Source organism: Marmota marmota, unplaced genomic scaffold (assembly GCF_001458135.2).
Source record: "Marmota marmota marmota unplaced genomic scaffold, marMar, whole genome shotgun sequence".
Classification (NCBI taxonomy): Eukaryota; Metazoa; Chordata; class Mammalia; order Rodentia; family Sciuridae; genus Marmota; species Marmota marmota.
The window spans coordinates 22,889,620-22,914,383 of NW_026000142.1; the positions used below are offsets into that span (position 1 = coordinate 22,889,620).

Sequence of the window (24,764 nt, forward strand, 5' to 3'; positions counted from 1 at the left end):
GTCTGAATAGAAAACTGCTACATGAGAATCTTAACAAAACCCCTGTGATGAGACTTCTCTGCACAGATTTTATGATTGCTCCTCCAGCTTTTTAAAATATCTAACCTACTATCCAGATTGACACAATCCTCCTAATGTCATATGTGTAACTATAATTAGCTTTTGAGGCAAATCCTTATTTTCCCCCTTCTTACTATGAAAAATGTATAGGCTAATGTGGGCTATAAAATGACAAAGCAAGGTAAAAAGAGAGACCATGATGGATAGATAGCCAATTTTTCCTGGCCTCAATGGGAAGAAAACAAGTGGTAGGAAAAGGGATGACTCTTTTCTTTTTTCACTGCTGGTCATTGCAACTGAAAGGGCAGAATAACATTTCTCGAGCTCAATTTCACTAGAGAATGAGATTCAGTACCCAGGCTTCTTTCTCACTGGCATTGTTCCAAACATCTTGTCAATGGGAAAAGCTGTCTCAATTGTTTTAGATTTATCTTTCAACATTTATTGTCAAAATACTCTTTCATCCTTTGTTAACAGTGTCTTATACTGAGAGGGTTTGTTTACTGGATGTAAGCCCAAATAGAGAAAAGCATAATAAAGGTTATTTACATAGCTGATCTTAAATCAAACTATAATATCAGTACTCTTTACAGTGTTTCTTAAACAGTTTGAATCATGAACATCTCATACAGTTTTATGCACCTTGTGGATTTTAGGGGAAAAAAATATACATACACATGTATGTGTGCCCTACAAACCTCAGAATAAGATCTTTTCCTTGATATAAGGTATAGACTAGAAATTGAAAACAGGAATCTATTTAAGTGATCATTTGACTTGAGCAGGGGACAAACGCTTTATATAGGGCTGTGGCTGAAGGCTACAGTATTTTCCCAGGAACTGATGCCCTCCACATTCTTGCCAACCAAGATCACAGGGAACAGGCACAGGTGCTTCAGTTGTCAGGCCCACATCACCACACATTCAACTTTTATATCCTGAAATGTTTCTTTTCTTCTAGGTCTCTAAGGTGGATATGCTTTGAGTAGTGGGAACATGTGGGCCTGGGCCTCTACTTAGTAAGCAGTAGAATTTATTTACTAGTACAGAAACCTGATCCCTGATTTAGGATAAGGTTAGGAGATCACGATGCAAGATAGAAATAAAATTATGTAAACTAGAGGAAGATTGAAGGAGAAAATACAATTGGGAGACAGAACCACCTTAAGGAGACACAAATACATTATTGAAATTAAAAAGTTTGAAGCTATACATGTTGAGCAGTTTGTCTTATAATAATTAAACATTTGATAAATATTTGTAATAAGTTGCTACTTAGAAACATAAATAAAATGCTTTAAACAAAAGTCTGACTATTCACTGTATGAACAAGAATAGAAGAGGAATAATTAATTCACTTTTTTTGGTACTTCTTCCTGGATTTCACCTTGTTGAAACTGATCTGCTCCCCTTATTGTGTTCTACCAGCATATTTTCTGACTCTGTGATTCTACAACTCCACTCTTCAGGCTGCTCAGGCTGACAAATCTATCAGGAAATCCTATTGACTATGTAAACATACAATCAATTAATTCTCAAAATAGCCCTTACAGGTAGACACTATGATTATGCTGACTTTGTAACAAAGTAAAACAAGGCTCAACAAGGATACAAAAACTAGTCTAAGGTATATAGTTGCAGAAACCTGTCCAGAAATCCAACTTCAGAGCCCAGGTTTTTAATTAGGAAATATTACTTCCTAAAGGAAATTAAGACCTGTCTAAAAACTGATCTATTTCAAAGCTGGACATTTTTAAAGGTTAAAAAAAAAAAATCCTGCCACTACAACTTGAAAAATACATAAAAGAAAATCTCTTGAGAAAATCTTAGGGATGTCTATCAAGGACAATTCCAAGACAAGTTAAATTGTGAGCCCCTAAGGGGCAGGGACTGTATCTTTTTTGTTCATTACTACATACCCACATCTAATACATATTAGGTGCTTAATTTTTATGTATATTTATTTATATACATATATGTATCCTTCCTCAAGTCACCCAGTTCTTAATGCCTACAATGCTACCACCACTATCTCTTGTGTAAAGTATTAGAACACCCTTCTGAATTGTCTCTGACAGATTCTCCACTCTTTTAGTCAGGAGGCTACAATGGCTTCTCAAATCTATCGGAGCAGAGTCAAAGTCTACAAGGCCTATTATTTCCCTATTCCATTATTATCTCTGACTCCCCCCGCCACACACACACACATATAACACTGGCTATTAAACTCAAGGTCTTTCTTGTACATGCTAAGAAAGTGCTCTACCACTGGCCTAAAACCCCAGTCTTTGACCTCCTAGTATCTCATTTATTCTACTCCAGACTCCTTGCTTCTCCTCAAATATGCAAGGTGCAATCTCATTTCAGGCCTTTACAAACTGCGCACTATGCTTCAAAAGCTCTGACCTACGTTATCTACCTGACTTTCACTCAATATTTTTCATCAAATGTCACTTTTTCAATGAGTTCTACCTAGTCTATTTTACTTAAGATCACAAACACCTAGTCCAATTACTTTTTTTTTTTTTTTTTGCATAAGATTTTACCACATGGTCTATAATCTAATGTTTATAAATCACTTTGTCTCTTTTAAAGATTGTGCATCCCACCTATCTGGAGCAGGGTCAAATTCTTTACTAAGGCCTTTCCATCACTGAAAAATACTTTCAGAATGCTTAAAATAACACTTGTGTTACAAGTTTAAAACTTTACTTAGTGCTTACTTAGCACTATGTCTAGTGCATAAATATTTGAATGAATCTTCATATTCCACAATAGGAACTCAATATATAATTATTGAATAGAGGTTATGAAATTTACATTTGGCATGGATTAAGATGCTTACCAGCTGAGCATGTCTATTTAAATGTCAGATCTATAAAATGATTAGTCATACAAGTCAGTTTTAACAATTAACAAGACTTATCAGAAGCTCACTGGGCAAGTGGTTGAAGGTATCTCCTCTGCCTTTATTTGTAATATTAGTTTGTTTCCCCACAGGATATCATACCTGTGTAACTGAAAGTGACTAAAATTTTTTAAAAAATAAAAGATTTTAAACAAGGAAGTAAAGTAAAATGGAGCAGGAAATTTCCAATCTGAAGGCAAAAGGACAATTTAACAGAAAATGTGCCGCAGTCCAGCTGGGCACAATAACCAGGAGGTGAAAAGCGACTTGAAGGTTGAAACGGGAACTGCTTTATTGTGGGGAAACTCAGCGGGAACTGAGCGGGAACTCAAGGTAGCGGGCACCCAAGGTAGCAGGAGCCGCTTTATTACAAAACAGCAGAGGTATATATACCTAACTGATTACACACTGCTTGACTCAATTAGCATCATCCTGTTACAGCAATCAGCCAATAAGGAATCTCCACCAACTTAATGGCTCAGTGGCGATGCCTCACAAACCACTCCTCCTGGTAAACTGCCAGGCGCCATCTTGACTTGATTTGTGGTCCCCAACAAAAATGGGCTTAAATTCAATATGACAGGGCTTACAACTACTTAAAATAGAAATGATAGATATTCTTGGGTCATAGAAAATATTTTGTAATGAGTTTTTTTTTTTTAAAAGATGATCCTGAACAATGTGAGAACCAAACCCATTACTTACTTTTCAATACTATGATTTTGTAAAGCCTAAAAATTCATAATTTTTAAAGATGGGGAAATTAAGCTTTAACACAAGTGTTATTTTAAGCAATCACCCTTAAAGTATTTTTCAACAACGGAAAATCCAAGGGGCATGAATCAAAACAAGGTGTTTGAAAAGCCAAGAAAATTCTTATTAGTAGTACTACCTAATATTTCATCTGGCATAATTCCCATTCCTCTTTCAGCTTAGTGTATTATCTAAACACTGCTTTACTAGAGTGTGCATTTATTGTAGTAAGTAAATTCTGCTTGGTTTCTAGGCCATACTCATACAATACATACAAATTACTCACAAAAAGTAAATTCCCTTCAATCCGGCTATAATGTTTGAATATGATTATGTCAAATTTCATTTAATGTTGATCTACTGATTTGATGGCTAATCTGAGAAGTATATTTTTTAGATATTTGTGTTTTTTCATGTACTTATAAGACTATTTTTAAAAATTCATGAAAGACAGCAGTGTAGGTCTTTTTCAAAAAGATACTCTCCCAGAATATCATTCAGAACAAAACTTTAAAGCAGTTCTATATATTTCATAAATAGTCACTTATTTTTGAGTTTTTAAATTAGGCTCAAATCTCTTTTCTACTTATATTTTGGCTAGATATGATTAGTAATTACACAATTTTGAATAAAATGGATAGTTTCTTAAGGTCTTTGCAACAGATTGTTCCCCAAATACTATACTGTACAAATACGCACCAAAGAAATAAAACAATTTGTTTGTTTTAATCTTTAAAAAAGTGAACCTAATTTTGCTGTGGAAAGTTACAACATAAACATCGAAAATTTTGTATTCTCCCAAGCATGTCATCATTAGGTAAAAACTCATCTAGGCAAAATAGTATTTATGCTTCCATTTTATTGTTTTTAAGAATTAAACTGCCACCTCAGTAGTCTTAAGAGCAATATAATGAAACATACATACATTTAGACTTATGTCCATCATAGCTTCAAAGGCTTCCCTGAAATAAGGCTGGGATTCACATCTTTTTCCTTAAGAAAAGAAACACTAACAGTAATTTTGTTTTCCTTCTACCCACCCACCCTCATTCAAACAATGAACTGATGAATTCAAGTCTAACACCATTTAAAATTTTTGTCCGCTACAAGACATTCATCTGATCTGCATCCCTGCATATTTATTAAACATAACTGAAAAATAAATCATTTTTAAAAGCCTATAAGAATTATTAATGTGGAATTTCACCATGATAATTTTTTTTTATCCAAAACACAAAGTGGTTTCTTGCCACATTTAATGCTAGTGAATTTCAATAAGCGCAGGAGAGCTTTTCATAAATAGTTGAGAAGCTCTAAAGTGAATTTGGCTATTTTTCTAATTACAAGAAACAAAGAACGGTTGGGATTTAAACAGTAATATTTTAACAGCTCCTAAACAGGGGCATGAAAAGGAATCAAGTTTGCACCAGTCCAAGTACCTACAGTAATATGATAGAAGCACTCACCACCATTTCACACTATTTCACTCCCATGCTTCTAATAACAAGAATTTCTCACTAGAAATAGTGCATTAACAAACTAGACTTTCAAACTGCTAAGTGTGAAAAACCACTTGCTTAAGAAAAAAGTGTATTACTTATTTTCAGCCAAAGTTGAAATGGCCATTTGTATTATTTCTAAATTCTGCTCTAAATTCAGAAATGATTTTGCATCTGATTATCCAAGAATTGTGTTTTGCCTGTTCCTGACAGAATCAAATGGTAAATTAGCAATCAGTTTATCCTTTGTCAAAAAGAAATGTTCTAAATTTATATACTATACAAACTATCTAATAAATGATATCTGCATTCTACACATCATGTTTATGTTATGCACCATTTTAGGGGGGGAGGAAAAACTTCACAGGGTTTATTCAAAGGATATACAATAATATCCTAAGAAGATTGATTTATACATATGAAATCTGTATAAACTGTAAGTGGTCATCTCAGCTGGACTGTAACAAGCCCCTATAATGCAAAAGCTGACTCTAAAGGCACCTTATAAAGCACTGAAATTCACAATTTAGTCATTACTTTTCTCTTCTCCAATACAAAATTATCTGGTAGTCTTTACTGTTGACTCCATGCTAAAATATTCCAAGTTTAGACTGTTTTACCAACCAAAGGGAAAGGAAATAGTTTTTAAATTTCAAGTTAGAGGAAAACCCCTTATTACACAGCAATGAAACCTGAGCAAATGCTAGTTTGTGATTACAAGAAAACATCCTTCATTAATACATTATTTAAATTCCTCTACAACATTCAAATTGTAGTTTAAAATCCAATAAACGAGAATCCACATAAGCACAGAATTAAGCTACCATGAAACGAGGATTTATATAAAGTCTATTTAGCCCTAAATATTTAAGACAATGAACAGAGTAGAACACACTTCATCTAAATAACACCATTTAAACAGTTCTATAAAATAATGTTACTTAAGATTAATAAGTGTGGTGCATCATGTGATTCCAACCATTCACTAAAAAAGCATTAATAAGTAACAGTATCCCCCCACCAGCTTGGAGCCTACAGTGTTGAATCCTTTGGCCATATCTTTTCAAATAATTAGAATATTTTTTAATATTACAAACATAAATATATCTTAGTATTGGAATTCCAATGTATTTTGGTGCTCCTGAGGCTGCCTAAACATAAAAAGGCATCCAAGTGAAGTGTATTACATACTTACGATATCGCAAAATTTCAGTGCCTAAAATGTGAAATAATTCTCTATCGTTTAACAGTCTGCCCTTATAGCAAATTCTAGCAAATTTTTACTTCTAGGATTTTATTGTAACTTTGGGAAATTAGTGGTAAAACATATGGTTTTATAAAACAGTATGTGGCTGCACTTAAATTCACATAAAAATAGCATTTTTACAACCATATTGAAATTTAATCCTTTTACACAGGTTAACAAAAATGTATCACAAGAAAAACTAAACATTGGGTTTAACAAAAGCAATACTTTTGAAAGTGGAACAATGAAAATTTTTTTTTCAAAAAAAAATTTTTTTTTTCTTACAAATGGTCTCTTCTGGGTCAATTTACCACCTAGAGAACAAAGTTGTTAAAATATAGCTGTGCTCAACTGAGCCACTCATCTGCACTATAGCATAGTACTTGAAATCAATCCTAAGGTCAAGATTTAAAACCATTTTAGAGACAAGACCCTACGTGTTTTTTATAGTCACCTCAGAGGTACTTTTCCTTCCCCAAACAGTCAAAGCTTAATTAAAAGATTGACTACACGTTTTTTTTCCTCATCATATCTTCAGTTCAAAATACTATTATCATTGGTAATAAGGTCTGTATCTTGTCTGATCTGGATGATGTGGTCCAGGAAGTGGGGTTTGAGAAGGCGGACCCTGCATTCGTGGAGGAGGTGGTGGCCCTCTTGGTGCAGGCCATATACCAGGACTCATTCCCCCTGGTTGTGTAAATGGAGGGCTCAGAGTTCCTTGATCTTCAGTAAATTGGGGTAAAGAATTTGGATTATAATGGTGAGGAGGGGGAGCAGTTACAGGTGGACCACCATGTTGAGGTGGGGGAGGTCCTGGAGGAGGATGATTCATATAAGGTGGCATCTGGGCAATAATATGTCCAGGGGGAGGGGTTATTGGTGGTGGAGCAGAGGTCATTGGTGGAGGTGGAGCTTGGCTATACACCAAGTGAGGAGTACCTGCAGCCTGGGGAGGATGTGGCATTGGATGGCTTATTGGTGGTGGAGGAGGTGGGGGTGGTGCATAATGTTGTTGTGGAGGCATAATATGATGAGGGTGCGATACCACTGGTTGACCCTGATATTCAGGATGATGGTGAGCAGGTGCTGGGGCAGGAGGTGGTGGTTCTCTAGCACCTGAATTTGAGTCATCCTGAATAGGGACAGTTATTAAATTGCTGTGTTTTCTTGTTGAAATGCGAAAGGTTTCCTGACTGACCGAACGAGGTGGAGGTGGAGCCATGGACAATTCTGCTGGAGGAGCACGAATATCCTCATGTGGCTGATTATAGTGCTCATGAGGCACATGTTGCAAAGGAGGTGGTGGCATCATGATGTGCTGCTTTGGCGGAATATGACTCATATGGTGCTTGTCTGGTGGCATTATAAAACGATCAGGGATGTCGGTTGGTGGTGGGGCAATAGGAGGATGAACATTTTCAAGTGAAGCACGGGTAACAGGTTTTCCAGCTCTCATATGGCGATGGTTGATATGAGCCTGTAAGTCTCTCTGAGACAAATACGTTCTCTTGCACCCTTGAACAATGCTACACATGAAGAGAGAACCTCGTGTACACTGTTCAATTCGCTGCACAGGATCACTACAGCTAAATTAGAAGGGAAAAAATTTGATTTACTAAAAAGGTAAAAATAATGCACTTATTTTTAAAAATATACCTACTTTTAAAATGTTATATAAACAGCAAAAGAGTACATTAAAAGTTATAGTTACTCTAAGTAACTTTAATCTCCCCTACCTTGTTTCTAATCATTATTTCTGTCAACCTTGAACTCTTCGTGGTATTACCAGAATATATCTTAAAAGGAGACCTTATACTTCCCAACACCTTGAAATGATTTTATAAGTGGCTTTTTATTCATTTGTAAAAATAATAACAATAATAATCCAGAAAGAACTAAGCCAAGGACTTGTCACAACCAAAGGAATTCAGACCTTGAATTACGGGAGCAGTATTTGCTGAGCAAATACTACTAAATGGAGAACAGTAAGTGGGAGATGCTGCAAGGACAATAACAATGGGTAAGATCATCCTAATCATTAGTGCTCTTAACATTAAATATAAATAACTTAAATTTAAACCTTGACTATCAGGGTCCCTTTAAGAAAGGAATTTTTTTGAATTGGGAAGTCATTGACCCATTTTGAATGTTTCCTCATTTGTCAAGTGAAATTAAATTATGTACTCTAACTCACAATGTTGTTATATCTATTTCACCTTAAAAGAGTGTTCTTAAGATCAAATAATGAAAGTGACAGTATTTAATCACCGGTTAAGTGATATTGTTTAGATACAAGCTGTTAACAATGACTATGTGTGTCAACTGACATTCTTATTAAATATATATATTTTTTTGGTATTAGGGGTTGAACCTGGGGTACTTTACCCACTGAGCTACATCCCCAGACCTTTCTAGTTTTTTGAGATACTAAGATGATGAAGCTGGTCTCAAGTTTGTGATTCTCCTGCCTCAGCCCCCACAATCACTGGGATTACAGGTGTATGCCAATAAGTTAGGTTAAATGGTTCTATACTCTTGAAGTTGAGTTCTATTTCTCCATCCTGCTATAAGGCTGGCAATTCCTATTGATACTAAAATGCTTCCTTTAAGTGACTATATAACACACTTCTAATTTTTCATTATAAACTCAGAAACATCCCTACATTAAGAGGATGTGAGACACTTTCTCTGGGTGATGCCTAACAGCAGTAATATATAATGTTTATATTAACTCTGGTTGTCATTTCTTCACTTCCTGATCTGGGTATATTAATCCAGATAGGCTTATGTCCTAAAATAGATAAGGACAGCACAGGTGAGGTGCTTACTAGAATTATATTTAATGCCTTGAAAACCAAATTTCCTGTTAAACATTATCACTGAAACCCTTATGTAAAAGAGGAAACTTCTTAATGTCCTTTACATACTGTTTTATCACATATGAAACCCTTTATCCAAAGGAAGCAATCTAAATTTACTACATGACTTACATGACATGTATACTGGGTTGAAAAATTAGGCATTAGAGAAAATAACCAAAACAAGCAATATAAGCTTCTAATTTCATAACTCTTCTGAATTACAATTTTACAGAATACTGTTTTAATCCCCAATAACAAATTTTATAATGTTACTTCAAGCCAAGAAAATCAGTTGTCATTGGGTTCTCAATGAATCATTCCTTTCTCAGTTAATGCCAATTTCCTACACCAAAAAGGGAATCACCCCATGCAATCATTCATAGCTTTGTTAGCAACCAATACTACAAGCCTTGGAGTGCTTCAAATAGAGGTTATAAGTAATCTAAGAAGCCTAAGGCTGGGACTGGAGTTGTAGCTCAGTTGAACGCTTGACTAGCATGTGTGACGCACTGGGTTCAATCCGCAGTACCACATAAAAATAAAAATAAATAAAGACGTTGTGCTCCATATAACTTACAATCAATCAATCAATCAATAACCTAAAGCTGTTCCAAGGAAGTTTCTATTAGTCTTTCTCAAGCCTGTCTTATCAGGGGTTCTAAACTGATATAAAAATTCCTACTTTATTCTCAATTCTTTTAGACTATCCCAAAATGGACCTACCTCTTCATAACTTGTTTGGGTCTATGTCACAACTGTGAATAATTCGTTTCCTCATTTGTTAAATGAAGTTATATAATAATCATATTTGAATAGCTTATATATACATAGTGCTTATGTTCTATCAATCAATCAGTCTTTGATGAATCCTGAAAATAATCTAGGAAGGTCAGTATAATTACCAGTCCCATTTTATAGATAAAAAACAGCTTATGTCACATAGCCAATAAATGGCTGAACAGGGATTTGAATTTAAGAATTCTAATACCAGGAGTCTCGGTTCTTAATCACTAACCCATACTACACTACCTCTCTAGTGAGGAAGAGGGAAAGAACAACCAAAAGAAAACGAAAGACTGACTATCCCAAAATGGACTTAGTTCTTCATAACTTGTTTTGAGACTATGAAAAGCAAACGAAAACATAATTGCTTCTGGTTTAGAATACTAATTCTATGATGGCACAGAGATTTTATCATGTGGGTCAGTTTAAGTTGACTGATGGTGGCTGCCCATCATCTTGAAAAGGCTAAAGCCAACTCTGGGCTCACAAAGATTAGCCATGTCTACATATTTGATATTTTTGCCTGGTTTACATCACACCCTGACCTTTAACCCTTTATAAATCATTATACCACAAACTTTACCAATTAAAAAAGTAAAAATGACCTTATCTTACCCTGGACACATCTTATCTCCTTTTTTTTCATGTAAAATAGCACAGTCATAGCAAAAAACATGCTTGCATGGAATCTGTAAACAAAGACATTATAGTTAAGCACACTGGAACAACTTAAAATATTTCTGTAAAAAAAACAAACAATAAGCATAGTGATCTATATCTAGAAAGCATATGAAAACTGTTCAAATGAACATTTAATAAGTACTAACCATATAAAAGTAATAGTTAACACTCTTTTTAATCACAAAGGCTTTGAGAATGTGTTAAAACTTTGATCCCTTTTTTAATAATGTATATATACACATACATCAGTTTACATTTTCTAGATGTGTAAGTCCTATAAATTTCTAACACAGTCCCTGCTGGTTAAAAGCTCCTGAAAACCACTGTAAACACATTTTATCTTATCTTGTTTCTCCTGAAACTATTCCAAAGTAATAAATAATAATTATATTAAATTTGTTGTATTCCCTTCGTTAAAATTTCACTTATGGGGCTGGCATTGTGGCTCAGTGGTAGAGCACTTGCCTAGCACACATGAGGCACTGGGTTCAAACCCCAGCACATTTAAAAAAGAAAAAAACTAAACAACAAAATAAAGGTATTAAAAAGAAAAAGATTCACTATAGTGGAAACATTTCATGCTCTTAAAAATTAAAGTAACAAAACTTTGCTTACATATTTCATACTTAAATGTTACAAACATAGTTATTAAAGAATGAAAAACTCTGTCTACTTAAATTTTTCAGAATTCTACCTCTACACAAATGCTTACATTCACAAAAACAGAATTTAAGTTAATTATACTTACCATTCGCCCATAGATTTTAATAGGCAATCCACATTTGTCACAGAAATGAACTGGTGTATCATCCTTTTCACCTAAGATGTTGATCTGTTGAAATGATATAATTAAAATTTCCTTCTTATGCAATTCTAAAAATTTTAGAATTCACAGTGGTATGGTTAGAATTTTATAAACATTGTTATAACAATTACAAATAGAGGTTTCTTAGTTTAATCCTCACATATTACCCACCATTAGTTTGTTTTTCTTCTTAAATAGTGGTTATTGATCTTATTTTACTTCAATGAACATCACCTCAAATTATTTTTGAAAATAACAGAAACCTGGCATTAATAAGTAAGTTATTTGTGTATGATGAAAAAGTCACGGATATTAAAAATTCATAACATTCTTCACATATTATGCATTTCAATTATTTAATACTTAATATTTTATTTTTAATTATACCTTAAAGTCCCAAAAAAGGTGTCCAGGAAATCTTCGCTGATTTCCAAACAGTTCGCCCCCTTTACAGTCATACCGCTCTTCTTCATTATAATCAAATCCTTCTGAGGAAAAAAGAACGTTACCCATTTACTTTTCAAATCTTAAATTTCATTTGGGAACTATATGTATATGACAAAATAGGCCTATTCACTAAAAAGTCCATCTTATGTCTTTCAAAGTTCTTCTAAAAATAAGGTAATTAAGACTAGTTTAAAACACCAGGTAAAAATGATCATATAGTCCATCCTATTACTTTATAATTGACTGCAGAATACTCAATAATTCAACATACAAGATTAGTGGCAGAACTAGGCATGGTGCAACACACCTGTAATTCTAGCTACCAGGGAAGCTGAAACAGAATAAGTTCAAGGCTAACTCCAACAACCTAGCAAGACCCTGTCTCAAAATAAAAAAAGGACTAAGGATGTAACTAAGTGGTAGAGTGCCCCTGGGTTCCATCTTGTATATGGTGCGGGGGGCCACAGGGCAGGGGTGTAATTAACAGCAAAATCAATCTCGACTCCCATTCAAGTGCTCTTATCAATTATAACCATCATGCTTGCTGTATAATATTTTAAGATATCATATTTATTCTAATATCTACAAAAGTAGATACAAGGCTACAAGAAACTGATTTTATTGCCAAAAGAACATAATGAAAAAGAGCAAATTCTGAAGATTTTCTATGACAAGATTTTTCTTGTTTTTTTATTTTTTGTTTTTTTTATTTGTTTTAATTACACATGACAGTACAATGATCTTGACATATCACACATCTGAATCAGATGGGATATAATTTCTCATTTTTCTGAGTGTACAGGTTGCAGAATTATATTGGTCATGCAGTCACGTAAGATTTTTCTTCTGAAGATTTTCTTAGGAATCCTTCTTACCCACACACTGGGCATGACTTTTCAACATATTCATACTTCATCCTTTCAATTAAAACCTCTTCCTAGTTAATCACCCAAATAGCAGGAGCTGTATGATTATTATCTATAAACTTGAGACAATAAAAAGATCAAATACTCTCACCTTCTCTCGCCTAATTAAAAAGTTGAGATAGCATTCCTCTCAATCCTTTCATCTCATACAAAAGCACAGAAAACTGATGGAAATTCTAGGTAGAATCCAATTTCCTAAAGTAAAGCTGAGAAGACAAATATATCCCTCCTTCAAGGCTTCTCATGACTCTTTTGGCCCTAGAACTGGTAAACAAAGTAGCCAAAACACTTTTAATCTTACCCACATAGCTAAATACCAGCACCTATGGACAGATGGATGGACAGGCGCACACGCGCACACACATAGTGACGCACGAGTTTTGTGAATACTCCAATATACTATTTAATTACCTCTAACACAAATGTATAGTTCAAAGTCAGGGTTTTCTTATCATTTGTACCCAAGCTCTTGTATGGCCATTTACACCTCATAAAAGCTGGGGTCATTTAAAATTCCAAATAAAGAAAATCATTGCTGGAAACCCAGAAAATTACCAAGATGAATGACCAAGGAAATGAGAAATATATAATAATTTGTCAGAGTGGCTTAACCAGTAATCCTATCATTAAATTATATATCTGTGCAGATAATATACTAGCACCCAAAAATCACTATTTTGATCAATGCCTTAGGGGGAAAAATAATTTCTTAAGAATACCAAATAAATGAACCTAAATATCCAATAATTACCTTCAACCTAAGTTAATGTTATTAAGAGAGACTTGTAACAGTAATTCCCTCTAGAAAGAGCTATAGGATTGAGGATGAGTGAGGCCATACCTAAGAGGAAACATGAGCGCATTTTTTTTTTTTTGCATTGTTTGGATTATTATTAAGACAGAGCTATTGTACATCATGTTTAGTTTAAAATATTACTTAACAAAAAAAGGGGGATGGGGAGCCTATATAGTAGAGTAGCTGCCCTAGGCTGTAACTATTGTGATTTTTCATTGATTTATTGGTGCTAGGATTCCAACCTAGGACCTTGAATATGCTAAATATGTTCTACCATTCAACCATACCCCAGCTTTACCACCATGATTTACCATGTTTCAACTTCAAGTAGACTTCTTTAGGCAGAAGAGAAACCCTATGGTAAAAGGAACCATTTTATAAGGTAACTAAAGCAGTCTGATACTTTAAATAATAATAATAATATACAGTCAGATTGCTAGAATACAGTAGAAAATCTAGAAATATACCTACTTTAAGAACTCTAACATATGTTAATGGCAAGATTCCTAGTCAGCAAAAAAATATATATACAGACTAGTAAATGGTTGCAAAATGGCTAGCTGCTATGGAGAAAAATAAGTAAGACCTCACTTTCTGTTAGGCTTTTCATTTGCTTGTTTTTAATAAACTAACACAGAGAATGGTGACACACATCTATAATCCCAGCAACTTGTGAGGCTTAAGTTTGAGGCTAACCTGAGCCATTTAGCAACGCCCTAAGCAACTTAGTGAGATCCTCTCTCAAAATTTAAAAAAAAACACAAGTTGGGGAGCCCTAGGGATATTGCTTATGGTAAAGTGCCCTGGGTTCAATCCCTGGTACTAAAAAAATTAAAATAACAACAACATCAACAACCACAACTAAACACATATCCATAAATGTCCCAAAACAGGGGTTAGCAAACTTTTTCTGTAAAAGCCCAGACAATAAATATTTTAGAGTTTGTGGGCCATATTGTCTCTATCAAAAATACTCAGCTCTGTCATTATAGGAGGAAAGCAAAACAGCCACCAATAAAACTTACATGAACAATCATGGTTGTGTTGTAAACTTTATTTATAAAAACAGGGCCAGATTTGGCCCACTGGCCAGTTTACTGACCTCTACTAAATAGTAAAATAGGAAAACTTATATTCATGGAATAAGGAATTCCATTTAAAGAATGTCTTAAAATCCAAAAGTCCTAAGAGCAAGACTAATTATCTGGCTACACAGAGTCTTCAAGATCTTTACAAATAAAAATTTTATTCAAATAAAATTCAAAAGACAAGTGGAGAATACAGACAATATATAACAAAATGGCTAACTGCATTAATTTACAAAAATCTCATAAAAATTGGAGAAAAGACTGCCAAACAGAAAAACTGGAAAAGAATATGAATGGGAAAAACCTAGGCAAAAGAAATGACCAATACTATGAAAAGATATACTATGAAAAGATATATATAATATATAAAACCTTACATATAATTAAAGAAATATATATGAAAAGAAAAAAATTAAGTTAATAATACCAGAAATCGATGTGTGGGAATATAAGCAAATATACCTTTCCTGAAAAGCACTTTGACAATATCTGACAAATTCTAAAATGTACATTATCATCAAGTTTTTAAATGTCCAAAGTTTTTGCAAAGTATAAATTTTACAAAATAATCATATTAAGCCATATACACAAGGATATTTGCTGTACCATTATTAGAGGAAAAAAACTAAAAAATTTGCTAAATAAATTATGGTATATCATAAATGAAATATCCAAACCTATTTCTTTTTTCTATTTTTGGTACCAAGAATTGAACCCAGGGGCACTTTACCACTAAGCCATATCCCCAGCCCTTTCATATATTTATTTAGAAACAGGGTCTTGCTGAGTTGCTTAGGGCCTCACTAAATTGCTGAGGCTAGCTTTGAACTTACATTCCTCCTGTCTCTGCCTCCTGAGCCACTGACCAAACCAATTTTTTTAAATTATGTACATCTGAATGTAGTGATAAGGCAAAATTTCAAATGCACTTTACATGAAAAACTACCTAGGAAAAAACTGTACTTTTGTACAAAAGTCTTCATAAGATTATCTTTGGAAAGAAGGATTATAGAGGGAGCTATTTTACTTATGCTATGCTTTCTGGAATACCATTTAGGTTTATTTTTAAAGGGGAAACTTATAAAGGGAGAAAAAAAGCATAAAATATACCAAAATGAAATAAAAAGGCTGAAAAGAGCATGTAAGATTAAAGTAGCCATAAGTAAATAAGATCACAGACGTATGGTGCAATGAGATAAACAAAAAGACTATTGAACATATTAGTTTAAACAAATTACCTTCATCACCAGGTGGAGCCTTTGTAGGCATCCTGTTTATAGTCCTTTGAGTTCGAGGTGCAGGTTTGGCTTTGTTTGCTTGTTTGGAGATGAGTTTTATAGGAATTCGTCTGCGAACATCAAGACCACCCAATGATCCAGAACTATTAGTGCCTTGTAACTCATTATCTATGTTAGAGGAAAAAACAAATTTTAATTTCTTTTAGTTTTTCTTTTTGAAGATTATTTCATCTCAGGTATTAAAACAACATAACCAACATTATCAAGGGTTAACAATATTAGTCCTGATTTTAAATATTACACTAACACAAATTTACTGCTAATTTTCTTTATTTTAGATAAACTTTTAAAGCAACGCTTTTTGAGACACGGAACCCTATTAGAAACTGACAAAGCTATAGTACTTTTATCTCTCTTAGAGAAGTGAACAATAAAAATTTTCACTAATTCCACAGTTTACAGAAAAATAAAAAACTTCATGAACCCAAGATAAGAACCTCTGTCTTGAACTATAAGAATTTCTTAGAGGTAAATGAGAACACTGATACAACATATCAAAATCTCTGGGACACTATGAAGGCAGTACTAAGAGGAAAGTTCATTGCATGGAGTTCATCCCTTAAAAGAAGAAAAAGTCAACAAATAAATAACGTAACATTACACCTCAAAGCCCTAGAAAAAAAAACAACAAATCAACACCAAAAACAGTAGAAAATAGGAAATAATTAAAATTAGAGCTGAAATCAATGAAATTGAAATAATTGAAAAAACTGACAAAACAAAAACTTGGTTCTTTGAAAAAATAAATAAAATTGATAAACCCTTAGTCATGCTAATGAAGAGAAGGGGAGAGAAAACTCAAATTACTAAAATTTGTGATGAAAAAGGAAATATCACAATAGAAACTATAGAAATACAGAAAATAATTAGAAATTATTTTGAAATTTATAATCCAATAAAATAGAAAATATCAAAGACAAATTTCTAGAATCATATGATTTTCCTAAACTGAATAAGGATGATATACACAAGTTAAACAGATCAATTTCAAGCAATGAAATAGAAGATGCCATCAGAAGCCTATCAACCAAGAAAAGCCCAGGTCCAGATGGATACACAGCTGAGTTCTACAAGACCTTCAAAGAAGAACTAAAACCAACACTCCTCAAATTATTCTATGACATAGAAAAAGAGGGAACACTTTCAAACTCATTCGATGAGGCCAGTATCAAAGGCCTGATTCCAAAACCAGACAAAGACACATCAAAAAAAGAAAATTTCAGACCGATATCTCTAATAAACATAGATGCAAAAATTCTTAGTAAAATTCTGGCAAATCAAATACACGATTAAGTGGGGTTCATCCAAGGGATACAAGATTGATTCGACATATAGAAATCAATAAATGTAATTCATCACATCAATATATCTAAAGAATCATATGATCATCTCAAGAGATCAGAAAAAGCATTTGACAAATACAGTACCCCTTTATGTTCAAAACACTAGAAAAACTAGAGATAACAGGACCATATCTCAACATTGTAAAAGCTATCTATGCTAAGCCCCAGGCCAACATCATTCTAAATGGAGAAAAATTGAAAGCATTCCTTCTAAAAACTGGAACAAGTCAGGGATGCCCTCTTTCACCACTTCTATTTAACATAGTTCTTGAAAACCTAGCCAGAGCAATTATACAGATGGAAGAAATTAAAGGGATATGGATGGGAAAAGAAGAACTCAAACTATCACTATTTGCTGATGACATGATTGTATACCTAGAGGATCCAAAAAATTCCACCAGAATACTTCTAGAACTAATAAATGAATTCAGCAAAGTAGCAAGATATAAAAATCAACACCAATAAATCAAAGGCATTTCTGTATAGTGACAAAGCCTCTGAAAGAGAAACTAGGAAAATCACCCCATTTACGATAGCCTCAAAAAAAAAAAAAACCAAAAAAAAAAAAAAACACTAAAATACGTGGGAATCAAATTAACAAAAGAGGTGAAAGGCCTCTACAATGAAAACTACAGAACACTAAAGAAAGAAATTGAAGAAGACCTTAGAAGATAGAAATATCTCCCTTGTTCTTGGATAGGCAGAATTAATATTGTCAAAATGACCATTACCAAAAGTACTATACAGATTTAATGCAATTCCAATTGAAATCCCAATACATTCCTCATAGAAAAAGAAGTCATGAAATTCATCTGGAAAAATAAGAGACCCTGAATAGCCAAAGCAATCCTTAGCAAGAAGAATGAAGCAGGTGGCATCACTATACCAGACCTTAAACTATACTACAGAGTAATAGTAACAAAAAAGGCATGGTATTGGCACCAAAATAGACTTGCAGACCAATGGTACAGAATAGAGGACACAGAGACAAACCCACATAAATACAGTTATCTCATACTAGACAAAGGTGCCAAAAACTTACACTGAAGAAAAGATAGCCTCTTCAACAGATAGTGCTGGGAAAACTGAATATCCACATGCAGCAAAATGAAAATAAACCCCTCTCACCACACACAAAACTCAACTCAAAATGGATCAAGGACCTAGGAATTAGTCCAGAGACCCTGTGCCTAATAGAAGAAAAAGTAGGCCCAAGTCTTTATCATGTTGGATTAGGCCCCGACTTCCTTAACAAGACTCCTATAGCACAAGAAATAAAATCCAAAAACAATAAATGGGCTGAATTCAAATTGAAAAGCTTCCTCTCAGCAAAAGAAACAATCAGTGAGGTGAAGAGAGAGCCTACAAAATGGGAGCAAATTTTTAGCACACACACATCAGATAGAGCACTAATCTCTAGGATATATAAGGAACTCAAAAAACTTAATACCAAAAATAATAATAATAATAATAATCCAATCAATAAATGGGCTAAGGAGCTGAACAGACACTTCTCAGAAGATGATATGCAGTCAATCAACAAATATATGATAAAATGTTCAACATCTCTAGCAACTAGAGAAATGCAAATCAAAACTACTCTAAGATTTCATCTAACTCCAGTCAGAATGGCACCTATTAAGAATTTAAACAACAATAAATGTTGACAAGGATGTGGAAAAAAAGGCATACTCATACATTCCTGGTGGGATTGCAAATTGGTCCAACCAATCTGGAAAGCAGTATGGAGATTCCTTAGAAAACTTGGAATGGAACTACCAATTGACCCAGCTATCCCATTCCTTGGTTTATACCCAAAGGACTTAAAAACAGCATACTATAGTGACACAACCACACCAATGTTTATAGCAGCACAATTCACAAAAGCTAAATTGTGGAACCAACCTAGATGCCCTTCAATAGACGGATAAGTAAACTGTGGTGTATATATACACAATGAAATATTACTCAGCATTAAGAGAGAATAAAGTCATGTCATTTGCTGCTAAATGGATGGGGTTGGAGAATATCATGTCAAATGTTTTCTCTGCTATGTGGATGCTGATACATAATGGGGGTGAGGGGGAGCATGGAAGGAATAGAGGAACTTTGATTAGGGCAAAAGGAGGGAAGGAAAGGGAGGGGGTTTGGGGGTAGGAAAGATGATGGAATGAGATGGACATTATTACCCTAAGTACATGTATGAAGACACAAATGGTGTGACTCTACTTTATGTACAACCAGAGATATGAAAAACTGTGCTCTATGTGTACTATGAATTCAAATGCATTCTGCTGTCATGTAAAACAAATTAAATATTTTTTTTAAAAAAAGTAACCATGAGAATTTAAAAAAAAATGAAAAAGGAAAAGAAACAAAACCATCCCTATCTCCTGTCAAGCTTGCCACGTAGACAGTCAATAAAGTTGCTAAGTTTACATTAGGGTAACCAATAAAACTGAAAAAAACAAACAAAAAAAAACTAACCCTGATGAAGGCAAAATTAAATAATGCATCTGAAAATGAAGTCAGTTTTAAAGAGATTATTTCCTTCAGCCTAAAATGAAGGAAAAGGGTTGAGCAATAAAGTAAAAATTTATTATACCCCGTAATAACAGAAACATGCAATAATTTGTACTACAACATTTCTAGAGATACACTGAGTTATTCTTAGCACTGTATTGGAAAATTATAATCTAGGAGGATGCAAGGTTTCTAACTCCATCTATCTAAGTCTAAACAAATGACACCTCTGCTTGTTATCATCTATGAAACAAATTAACTTATGTTCCATTATTATTTCATAGAACCAACTCATGTAGAGCTTAAAGAGTTACCTTTGTTCAAGTAAATGAAAAGATATTATAACACAGAAAATAATCAACTTTACCTAGAGTCAAAAAGGAAAATGCTCTAAAATGAGAAATACAAAGAAACAAAAATTTTAAATTATGTTTTAAACATAAGTTATTGAACAAAGTTGTATAACTGCCCCTGCAAACAATATTACAATCAAAACAAATAAACTGTCCATATTAATTATGAGTAAAGACAAAAGTAGTAACTCAGTACCAATGACCTCCAAGGCTGTATTACATGTACACTTTTTGTGTTAAAATAGGTCCTGAATGATTATTTTGAATTTTTTCAGTCTACTTTCTACTTTTTTAACAGGTAATCTTGCAGGGGGATATGAAAAAGGGATTACATGGTTAGCTAAACTCTTGAATTAGAATAAATTCAACTTTTCCAACTTTATCAATTTTCAACATTTCACTAAATGAACTAACAAGCTGATTAATGTATTTCATTCATTTTCAATGCATTTGTTTATTTATGTAAAAATACTTAAAGCAATGCAACAGCCAAAAGGCAGATATTTCTAAATAACAATTTTCTTAAAAAGTATTCCTGACTTTCCAATTATTAAAAAAGAGTTAATATTGTCCTTCAGCTATCAAAAGGATTCTTAAGGGTTTTACCTTTGTGAATGAAAATACCAACACTTCATTACAAGTTCTTTTCACACCACCCTGAACACTTGAGGTCTCTTATTGTTGATCACATAGCCAGCTTGCCATGTGCAAGAGCCTGCTGCCCCTTAAAACTTTGCTGTTTGCTTCACAAATTTCAAGTTCTAAAGTAGAACACTTCACAGTGACAACAATCTGGGATTGTTTGAGGAACTTTTTTTTGGTTTGTGTCTTTTTAAAATTAAGGATCAAAACATACAATACAATTTCCTTTTGAATTAATAACTAAACATACAGTCCATAGTAACAAAGTCCTTGGATATTATTCAAAGAGAAAACTAAAGATAACTGGCCATTTATGGTGAATTCACCTTACAAGAAACAGCACTTTTTATTATGTAGCTTAAAAAGGTTTTGGATTTTTATCTTGAATAAAAGGAACAAAGAAATATTTTACAAAATTTAGGTTACTTTACAAAGGTGCTAATTCAACAATGCATATGAGTGACCAAAGAATGAATCAAGTGTTAACTGTTTCATGGAAAATTTTTTCTCCTTAAAATACTTCATTTTACATTTCAATTTTACGCATGACCATATATACAACGGGTCATTTTTGCACTAATATTCAAGGGTTTCACCAATTTTTCCAAAGACCACTTGATCCTTTGATATTAAAATCATTCTCAAGATGCCTATTCTGTCATGATGTCTTCAATTAACTAAGCATTTCCTCATTTGTCAATGGCTTATTTGTGATTGTCATCAAATTCATGTTTATGAACTCTGATATCTGAAACTTTCACAAAAGTTTCTTCCTCACAATCAGTGTATAGCAACTGGTACTGTCTTCTGATATGAAACATTAAGGAGAAGGTCTCAAAAAGAAATTAACTTTTATTTCCCATGCAAACTTTTAAGTTAAAAAGTTTAAAATTAGAATAAAGCCTCTTACACACCCATCCATTTTCAGATTTCCTAATATAACAACTTCTAAACTGTAAAAGGGACTTCACTCCCAGTTCCAGTAACAGGATAAAGGAGAAATATTTTGCTAAAATCACACATTTGTTACCCTACCCTCAAGACTCCAGAGTTTCAACTCTATATATTTTCCAAACTCTGGAATTCCTTAAAGCCTGGTTCTAGGCCCTCTTCTTTTCTATACGCCTCTCACTAAATGATCTCTCCCATGCTCATGCTTTAAAGAGATCAACTATAAGGTATTAACTCCCAAATATATATTTTTGGTCCATATCTTTCCTCTGAGCTCCATTTGGTACCGCCCATCCTATATCAATATACATCTCATACCCAGCAGTCCAAAACCAAATTCTTGTTCCCAAATTCCTAACTTCCACTGAAACCAGAAGCCCAGGCATTTCTCTCCCATACCCCCAAATCAATTCATTAGCAGGTGCTTGAGCTCTACCACCAAAACATCTATTGCATCTGCCCTTTCTCGCCCCTCATCCCACCTCTCTCCACCTTTTGTTGTTGTAGTGGTGGTGGTGCAGGGGATTCAAACCAGAGCCTTGTGAACTGCATGTTAGGCAAGTACTCCATCACTTCATTTTCACTAAACCAAGCCTCCTTTCTGGTCTACTACAATGACCTCCTAAATTGTCTATTTTCTATTATTCTTGACTTCCACAAAACAGTCCATTATATATTTAAGATTATGTTCCTTCTTTTACTTCTATTCAGAGACTTCATATTCACTCAAACTAAAATTAAACTCTTTAATGTACCTTTCAAAGTCCTGAAGGTGGTGACTTAGACTTCCTCTGCAACCTCAACTTAGGGCTCTTTTTCCCTTGCCAACTAGGCCACAACCAACTGGCATTCTCTACATTTTCCTATCCTGGAGTCTTTGAACTTGCTGAAAATGTTCCTTCTGTTTTATTTCATGGCTAGATTCTTCTTATACATGAGTCTCAACTACTGACCTTTCCCAGAAGACCTTCCCTGCCCATTCTCTCTGAAACTTCCTACTCCACAGCATTTGTTTTCCTTGAAGGCATTCACCACAATCTGTAATAATATGTAAACGAGTTTATATATATATGGGGGTGGGGGGAATGAGAATGTGTGTGACTGACTGTCTTCCCCAGCAGGATGTAATGTCCAAGAGGAAAAGAACCTAGTTCTATTGTTAACTCCTTCATCATTCCATCTTCAGGCCTGCAAGTATCTAGACATATCCGGCATAAATAAACATGTATGTACACACACTCAATAAATATGTAGCTGATGATTGAGAACATTCAGATCAATGCTTAAGAAAAAGTCTATTCCCCCTACGTGTGCTATGATCGATGTAACTGAAGCACTTACTAACTTCAAGTGCCTCATTCAACATCCAAGAACCACAAGAAAGCGAAGCACATAACACCTAACAAGAGGTGGAGCTACCCTTGGCGATAGGGATGAGAATGTCTTGATCTTTTGTGTTCCTATATAAGTGGCCTCAACTGATGATGAGAAAAGACCACAGCCGAAGCATAGGCATGGTTTAGGCTTAGGTGGAAATTTCTAGCTGCTCTGTTTATGAATTGGAAAACTATATCCGACTCCCTTCCCTTCTGTAACCTCTAATCCATGATGGACCGAAGAGACAAACAAGAAATAACTGCAGCACCCGCCTAAAGCTGAGAGCAGGAAGTCTTCAACTAACTACCAGCGCAAGGAGACTTCAATCACCGCTGGTGTCCACCCACCAGTACCCCATAACCTAGGGCAGAGCAACTGTGTTGAGTTTAAATAAATAAAAGATACGCCGCCCACTGTCCCAGCTGGGAGCTCAGCAAAACCAGACACAGAAGCGGTTGTTGCCGGCACCGAGGATGGAGGTACCGCACCGGAGGGTAGGCCGAGAAGCAGCAGGCCCTGCGGGGCACGGGAAGAGGGTCTATGAGATTTCTTCCTCACCGCCACACCCCAGTGCTGTGGGGCAAGCGTAACCCCTTTTGCCCGCTGGACGACCAGTCCCAGACTAGCCAAGGGGGCATGAAACTGGGACCCCCACTGCCTCCGCCTCCTTACCAGTGTGATCCATGATTCGGCTCGCAGGGCACAGTGGGAGCGGAAGTCAACCGAGCCGAAGTCGCAACGAGCGCGTGCGCGCTACCTTCCGGAGCCCAGAAGACGGAAGTGTGGCCGGTTTGCCCCACTTTGCCCTGCAAGAGCTCCCTTCTCGCGCCTCCACCACCCTTCTCTGATGAGGGAGTCAGGCATAGTCCAGGCAGAGGCAAGCGGAGCCGGGAGCTTCTGTATTGAGATTGTTAAGGCTTCCCGTTTGCCTCAAAGAGGAAGTAGCCTTTAGCGTGGGAAGGGAATAGATGGGGCCAGGGGGTTGGGGGGCGGCGGCGGCCGGAGAGCGGTAGTAGCTAGAGGAATAAGCTTGGGGCGGCTAAGGCAGACGCCTGCCCACGCAGAGCGTTGCCTTGTGGGACTTGTAGTGTCTTGGAGCCGGCTGGCTTAGCGCGCATGCTCGGCCGTTGGGATGGCCCCACCCCAGCGGGCGGAGTAACGGTTTGGAATCCCCTCGGGTCCGCGAGGGCTGCTTTACCTCCTCCTGCTCTAGGGAAGGTGTAAACAGCGCGCTCCTGCAGGCGTCCTCCAGTGGGAGGTTGCCCAGGGAATCGCTGAGCTGGGGGAAGCTCCCGGCTAGAGGGAAGCTCTGTGCTTATAGTCTAAATTTCGCTTTGTCCTGACGGGCTGCCTAGACCCACGCAGAGCAGACAGTTCCCCGGTTCCCACCTCCGAAGTTCCTCTAACAGTTGAAACACGTT

At 35.2% G+C, this 24,764-nt stretch overlaps 1 protein-coding gene across 4 annotated transcripts; it reads right to left on the reverse strand.

The window, feature by feature from the left end:
- Positions 1-4,560: 4,560 nt before the first annotated feature.
- Positions 4,561-24,366, reverse strand: Cbll1 (Cbl proto-oncogene like 1). Of its 4 annotated transcripts, none has more exons than XM_048786101.1 (6): positions 24,016-24,366; positions 16,095-16,262; positions 11,987-12,084; positions 11,543-11,626; positions 10,729-10,802; positions 4,561-8,055 (listed from the first exon to the last, which is right to left on the reverse strand). In XM_048786101.1, exons 1-6 carry the CDS (start codon positions 24,026-24,028, stop codon positions 7,020-7,022), a joined length of 1,473 nt encoding a protein of 490 aa, XP_048642058.1. In that variant the 5' UTR covers positions 24,029-24,366; the 3' UTR covers positions 4,561-7,019. The 4 variants fall into 4 exon arrangements, with proteins under 4 accessions (XP_048642058.1, XP_015343823.1, XP_048642060.1 ...); XM_015488337.2 differs by having other exon boundaries at positions 11,987-12,087; positions 24,016-24,362; XM_048786103.1 differs by lacking the exon at positions 24,016-24,366 and adding an exon at positions 23,832-24,002 and having other exon boundaries at positions 11,987-12,087.
- Between the last annotated feature and the right edge of the window lie 398 nt (positions 24,367-24,764).